Source organism: Lagopus leucura, unplaced genomic scaffold (genome assembly GCF_019238085.1).
Source record: "Lagopus leucura isolate 7727_CA_CO unplaced genomic scaffold, USGS_WTPT01 Super-Scaffold_100019, whole genome shotgun sequence".
NCBI classification, from domain to species: domain Eukaryota; kingdom Metazoa; phylum Chordata; class Aves; order Galliformes; family Phasianidae; genus Lagopus; species Lagopus leucura.
Genome location: NW_024962273.1, coordinates 9,188,087 through 9,195,913, shown reverse-complemented (window position 1 = coordinate 9,195,913; position 7,827 = coordinate 9,188,087). Strand labels below are relative to the sequence as shown.

Below are 7,827 nucleotides of genomic sequence, written 5' to 3'. Positions count from 1 at the left end.
GAAACCTACATTTTTTACATGTAATCAAAACTTATTCATTGCAACTTTTCTTTCTCCTCAAACATGACAAAGTCCTGTGCCTTTTGTTGGTACAACTCACCCAGAGTTATGCATCTGTACTGTTGCTATACTGTTTTTCACCACAGTAACTGACCTGATATATTATGAAGTTGTCTCGGCTCAGGATCAGACATGAAGACTTTCCGAAAGAAAGGCTTAAATGTTTTCTAAAGTTGCAGTTAGAGGTGTTTGGATGTTTGACCACCAGCTGCAATCAAATCACAATAATTTTTTAAGTATATGTAAAACTTTAGAATAATTTTGATCAGTTTTCTTCTAATCTTACGGGGAAAAAAATAGTCTTTATTTCTTTAAAATTGTTCTGCCAAATGAAAATTTTGAGCAAGATAGTCATTTCCATGGAAACTCATTTTTCTATAGAATATCTTTATGGGCTCTTTTAAATTCTCTAAGACTTTTCCGTTTGTTGACACTGCATGTCTATAAAGGATTGTCAGAGTTCTCAAAGGATAGAAAGCAAATATTTCCTTTATAAATATCTGTACTTAGCTTTGAGAAATGTGAAGTAATTCAATAGAAATATGAAGAAGCAATGTGTAAACCCTAACAGATAAGTAGATAGCTAATGAATGGCAATTGATTTTACCTAAATACATAGAGAAACAAACAAACAGAAGAAGAGGAGAAATAACTAAGTGGTAGATAATGGCATAGATATGCAAAATAATTCCCATGGGATGCATTTTTAGTGTGGAAGGTAGTATGCCTGCTAGCTGTGAATATTTAAAAGAATGGTTGATTACTCTCACTGAACTGCTTTGCTTTGCTCCAACTGGTGGTGTTTGGAATTTGTAATGAAGGCAGAGGGTGGTCACGGTTCTTCCTGCTCTTTATTTGTGTGCTTTCTAATTTTCAGAACGCCTATGTCAACATCAATCGGATCATGTCTGTTGCATCCAGGCTGTCTGAGGCAGGCCATTACGCTTCCCAGCAAATTAAACAAATTTCTACACAGCTGGATCAAGAGTGGAAGAGTTTTGCTGCAGCTCTGGATGAACGCAGCACCATCTTAGCCATGTCTGCTGTCTTTCACCAGAAAGCTGAACAGGTGAGCTACTTTTGTGACTAGGGAAGTGATCTACTGACAACTTCATAACAGTTATGCTGCAGTTACTACCTGATGGCTTTTGGCTTATTTGCAGTTAAACCTGCTCTTATTGGAGCAGTGTTTCAAAAACAAAAAGCAACATATTCCTCTTTCCTCTCCGCCCCCCCCCCCCCCCAAATTAGTATGCATTGCTTGAGTGGATAAGGAAATATTTTCTAGGCCTTAGTGATGAGAGAGAATCTAATGATAACTGAAATGCACTTATGCCATAATGTGCTGCATTATTTCTGTTGCCTAGTTTTCTATAGTGTTGGGGATAAAGGCAGGAATATTATGGTTGGGAAAACAAGTATCAGCATTTATATGTACGTGGATTGTTCTGTAAGTAATACTTCCTATTTATTTCCGTGGAAACTACAATACATACAAGGAGCACAATAATGATATTTGATAGAACAAATTCTCAGCAACAAACCATTGCATTTTAACTTAGTCACTACCATTAGCTATGCATTTTCACCAGCAATGAACAAGATGCCATGCCTGCATGCCATGCTTGTAAAAATTTGCACCAGCAGAGGTGATCCACTTTTTCGCAGCTGCTATAATAATGTCATTGCTAGGAAAATGTTACTCACGCAGTCCATATTTCATTGATTTGAACAGATGGAAGTCAGAAGGTGCCAAATCAGGACTGCATGGTGTGTGTGGTATGACAGTCCAGCCAACATTGGCAGTGTGTTCCACAACTTCTTAAATGATATGGGTCCTGGCAATATTGTGCTGCAAGAGAAAGTTTGTCATCTTCTCTGGCCTGACCCTGGAATTTTGAGCCTTTAGCTTAGTCATTGTCACAATGTAGCTGTCAGAATTGTCCTGGATTCCAAGAAATCTTGAAGGACCATTCCTCCCTCATCCCAAAAGACAGTGCATATCACTTTCCCTGCTGAGGGCTGTGCTTTGAATTTTCTGTTCAATGGGGAATTCACGTCATCACTCTGTGGACTGCCATTTTGACTCTGGCTCCTAGTGGTGATACCACATCTCATCACTGGTAATGATGAATCCAGGAAACTGTCACATTCAGCCTTGTATTGGTTCAATAAGTTTTAACAAACTTGCATACAGTGTTCTTTCTGTTTCTGCGTGAACCTCCTGGTACAAATTGTGCGATCTTTCAATGTTGCCATTTCTAATGCATTGAAGCTGATACTCAGCTTCGTATGCAGTCTTGTGCTCATAAATCACCAAGTCATGCAGATGAGCTGATTAAGCCACCCTTCATTTCATAGTGTGACAGTTGTGTGTGGCTGTCCATAACATGGCTTGTATTCCACATCAGTGTCACCACTGCTGAAATGCAGTACCCGTTGCCTCAGAATTGTTTCATAATTTCATGACTGTGACAGGTTTAGAATCAGTGAACAGATTTAAAAACAGCTCCACCTATCAGTGATGGTTCAGTTCTCATCCACATGCTGATTGTGTTCATTTCCCATTTAAAAACATGGCTTTGGGAGTTTTTTTCAGTGCTGTTGTGCACTTGCTTTTTCCAAATAGTTTTTTTTAAAGCTGCAAAGTGGCTGTGCTTGATACTGCTTGCATTTCAAGTGGCTGATTACTTTTAAGCCAGAAATCGTGCCTCATGGGTCAGTGTATGGGAACTGTTGAATCACAGCTTGAACCACTGATTGAACACCTGAGGAAAGGACCAGCTCAGTGTTGGGAGCACAGGTGACGGCAATTCAACTGTGTGACTCGAAGGGATCAAGCGTGGTTGCACCTCTCTTAGACCTCATTTAAGGGCTTACTGTCACTGGATAAGGATCTCTGGTTGGAGATCCCTTCCTTGTGGACTTTTCCCTGAGAGCCCAAATCTTCAGAGCTGGGTGAGCATTCTTTTCCTATTTGTCCCTTTTGCCATTTCACTCTCGTATCACCTTTCTGCCACACTACTTTTCCAACTGTAGCAGTCAGAATACATGTATGGAAATGTTTTGCTTAAACAGTAAAGACTTTCTTTATTATTTGTTTCTTACTGAGGAATTATGTGTTTTTTATTTATTTTTTACTTCTTACTGACAACAGGCCATAACATGGAGCAATTACTCACCCTACCAGGCACCTAATGAAGTATGTGCTCACATAAGTGCAGGCACTGATGGGTCTGATATCCTAACAAGATGACTGGTCCAAGTACTTTCACCTCTGTACAGTGGGCACTGTAAAGTTTAGGTGCAGACTTCGTATTGATCTTTGTCAGTCGCTGTATGTTCATAAAAAGAAAAAAACTATCCAGTCTATATGCAGAGAGAGAATAGTTAAGATTTATGAATGAATTAGTTATTCTTTGATTTGGTACTTGTTTTTGTTTTTTTTTTCAATGAGCAATCCCATGTTTTTCTGAAGTGTCAATCTTATTTGCAATTTATGAGGAGCTGCCAGGGTATTTTGTAGGATGAAAGACAATAAAACAAATAGCTGCACTGAACTGCCTGTCAGTTAGAGGTGAGGGTTTTTGTCATCTTCCGCTTTGACAGCGTTCAAAGAGAATATTTTACCTCAGCCTTAGCTTGAAAAAGTCTAGACTAATGTCACTTTCAGCTTTGACTTTTTTTTTTCTTCTCTGTGCAATTGAATGGCTGGGTCTGAAAAAAACAGTCCTCCCTTGGCACATCTGTAAAAGGAACTGAGGTTTGTGCTGCCTGACGGAGGCAAGTCTCTCATTATTAAGCAGACAGGAGAATTTGCTAATTCTGAACAGCAGTCACTCCTTCCTTCAATAAGAGACAAGTCAGTGAGAGATAAGTGCTGAAGGCTGCAGGCTCAGACTGATGGAAAAAAAGAGAAGTGGGAGTCATTGTGCCCATTAGCAAAGACTGAATTGTTGGTCTTGCTTCAGTTACTCTAGTAGTATAATCCGATGACTTGCTCTCTAATAACTTAATCATTTGACCTCCGTATAGTATAAGAAGTGAGGCATTTGGGATTTGGTTTATAACCCAGCCTGTGATCTATTGAGCATTCATTCCCAGAGTGATCCCTTATTATTTGGCATCACCAAGGGTTGTGGTGGTTTTTTGTGTTTTTGGTTTTTGTTTTATAATTAAAATCAGGGCTTCCTCATTTTACAATAATTAAGGTCTAAATCTCTGAAGCAAAGATGTAGATAAACCCATAGCTTCCCCTGCTGCAGATTAAATCTTGATTTTGCTCCCTTTGTTCTGTTGGTAATGGAAGTCTCAATGCGGATCCAACCAGTTTTCCCACAGCGTGCCTCATACCAGTCTGCTATGCAGATTCTTTCCTTCTCCAGTGCGATAAGCTGCTACCATCTCTTTATTCAGTGCTTCCTACTGATTGAAGTTCCCTGTGATGCCAACAGGAAGCAAGTCTAGTAGGATTATAATCTTTCAGCCTTTGGCACACCACAGCCCGCAAGGAAATTGTTGGCTTGGGACAGAGATTTATGAAAAGTTCTCCGATCTCATAATATGCAAGCTGAGCAGGAAATAACTTGTTTTTCAAGGTCTCTTCCTAAAGACCCCACACAGCACACTGCACAGAATTCAATTTGTCTGTCTTGGAAGGATGAAAGGCTGAGTCAACCGTACTGGGAATTGAACCTCACATCTGTCTTCACATGCCTCAGAATCACATTGCTTTCCTGGCTCTCATAGCAGATACATGTGGCATGTTGAATTGAACTTGGCTGAATGAGTTCCTGTACCAAAGCTTGGTTTGTTTCTTTCTTTTCCTCCTTCTCTGCCTGTATGTTTTAGTGCATGCATGCATCTTCCTTAAGTTTTGCAAACATATTTTAAATGTACCTAGCTGTTATCAAGAAAATGACAAAGAAGACAAAGAAAATGGGGAGGGGAAAAAAAAAAAAAAAGGAGAGAAAGGAAAGAAAGAAAAGATGAATCTTGCCAAATTAGCTTCCTGCCAAGATTCTTTCAGCATGTGTGCTTGATCAAAAGCTGGTAAACTAAATTCCAAACACTTGCTGTGTCCAGGTGAAGGTACAAGTCAGGGTACTTAGTTAACTGCCCAAACGTCCCTTAAATGTCCCTGCTACAAATCTATCTTTTTTTTCTTCTTCTCTCATGCTAGCATGAAATTCTAGTGCAAAATAGAATCTGCTTGTGCATATTTAGATATACCTGAGGCTATTCTAAGTTGCAAGGGAATATAGGATAACATGCCTTATCTCAGTGATTTTTGAGAGAACTGTGCTGAGTTACACCAGAAGAGGTTCTGGCCCACTGACTGCCAGGTGGGGGAAGCAGACATACCAGGTGTCCTCCCTTTCTTGGCTGTGGTCTCTGATTGTCTGCTGAATTATTAATAAGGTGCTCACTCTACAGATCCTGTCAGAACGAACAAATTAATATCTTCAATCAACTGAGAGATCTAAATCAATTAATTCTGGGTCAGAGTCTACCCTCAGAAGTGGATAAGCAGAATTACTATTTAAAAGGAGTACATGCTGAGTGCGTGCACTAAATATTTATGGTGATTCTCTGAAAATGACCCGTGGCCATTTGTATTACCTTCCTCCCTAGCCGAGGAGACTACTGTGCTCATCTCTGCCTTGATCCCTCTGAGCGCTCTGCTGTTTGAGCAAAGAAAGTGAAAAAGAGAGAAAATCTGAGGGAAAGAAGCAAAGGAGAAGACAGTTGACATCTTTAAGATGCAAGGATAACTTTAGGATTATATAAGGAAAGGAAATTTCAGAAACAACATCAGGAAATACGCAGTTAGTCTCATACCCTGTACCCCTTAAAAAACAAACAAAAAAAAAAAAAACACAAAAGAACAATGAAAAGAACACCCAACAAAACAAAATATAATTATACATATGTGTGTATCAGTAGATATTTTAACCACTGAGGCCTAAGAATAGTTTCATTGCACTCTTTCCATCATCCTACAGCTCTTCTGCATCCACTTCAGGATGACAAAGACAGGCCAGAGTCTGTTTTTAATTTCTCTGGGACCTGGGAAACCACCCTGCTTAACCTGGAGTTTTCATCCATAGACCTAAGCAGTAAGCAAGGACTGTGCAAAAAAACATAAATGAACATGGGCTACAAAATGTCAGAGCTGCATGCTAGAGCTTCTGTGTGATCCAGAATAGGAATCATGGAGCAGAGCTAGTGAGAAGTGGTTTAAGAATCCATTAGTGGTGGGCCTAATGCATCATTTGTGAATTGGTGGATAGGTTATGAGCCAGTAGTAAGTGTGGGCTGTTACCTTAAAGTTACTTTCTGATTAAATCAGAGGCACAAGGAAAGATTTTATTTTTAGAAGAGATTTTTCTTAATCATTCTTCAGATCCTGAAACACATGTGCAACTATTGGAGTCTGTCATTTCAACTTTTATGCTCCCAATAGGAGCTATTCCAGTCTATGGGCTAACTGGAAATTTAAGCAATTAACTTCAATTATATTGGTACTTGCTCCTGTTCCAACCTCACAGTCGTAACTTTAAATGTGTCTTTTTTTAACTCAAGCAATGATTTTGTCACATGAATATGTTTCTAGCATGGAGAGTTGAACAGAATAAAGTTGCTTGGCTCTGCCAGAATAAGTTGCAAGTAATAAATATTGACATCGCTGCTCTTTTTTACAATATACCCAGATTGATAATCTGGTGGTATGAAGTAATACTTGTCAGAAGTCCTTAAAACATAGCTTACTCTCCCTGCATGAACTCCACACACCAACAGGCTGCATTTCTTACAGCTTCTTAAAAGAGAGGACATCAGCTGCTCTTGCTCGTGGTAGGAGTGGAATTGCTGATGTAGTTATTGATGTGACATTGCCTGTGTACAATAGATATACAGAAGAAAGGTAGATGTGAGACAGCCAGGCAGTGATGCAGTTAGGTGCTTAAAATCTTCTTGATGTCTCCCACCTACTGTGCAAAGCGTGCTCTGGGGATATGGCAGCATAGGAGTAACAAGACTGCAAGAGCTTGTATAAAAATGGATAGAATTCAGCCATTCAGATAAGAGCTGTAACTGTGTGATTCTGGCAGCAGGAATACTGATCTGTAAGGTGTAGAGGTCCTTTGTTCACTGTGTCAACTGAGAGGTTCATGTAACAACCCCAGAAGGGATTGGCCTCAGCTCCATATTCCTAAAACTGACTAGGAAATGATGTGAATTCCACTAGCTCAGCAAAAAAATAAGGCAACTTCAGCTTTATGGAGAACTGTTTAGGAATTTTGCTTGTAGAGATGTGACAGATGAGAAGTCAGATTAACACAAGAGGACGTGGTGACCTCCAGTCTCCTAGGAAGCATAGTTCTTGCTGTTAGATTTGTACCTTGTAGACACAAATGTTTAGGGCATTATCTTTGTTGCTGAATCTCTATATTTACCATGCAAACACTTTGTAGCCTTGTTTATACGACAGCATAGTGAATAGCATTACACTTACAATAGTGCTAATAAAAAAGGATGCTGATACCTGAGTGGAATTGAAACTCTCTGCTTTGAATCTCACAGCACCTCACTCTGTGAGGAGTGCTTTACGAAGAAGCCACAGGTGAACACTTGAGGAGCTGGTAAAGCTGTGATTGTGTTTTAGTGTTGTGGTGTTACAAGCTCATCCTACAGGGCACTGCATCTGTTTTATAATCAGCTGTTCATTTTTTATTTGTAGCCCTGAAGTGTGGCAGGCTGGGTTAT

At 39.6% G+C, this 7,827-nt stretch overlaps 1 protein-coding gene across 6 annotated transcripts in view; it reads left to right on the top strand.

The window, feature by feature from the left end:
• KALRN (kalirin RhoGEF kinase) overlaps positions 1–7,827 on the top strand; it is a 450,273-nt gene that overhangs the window by 216,173 nt on the left and 226,273 nt on the right. For all 6 annotated transcript variants that reach the window (XM_042877581.1, XM_042877574.1, XM_042877573.1 and 3 more), the window contains one exon: positions 938–1,129. In XM_042877581.1, the coding sequence (XP_042733515.1) occupies positions 938–1,129 (192 nt within the window). The remainder of the gene's footprint in view (positions 1–937; positions 1,130–7,827) is intronic.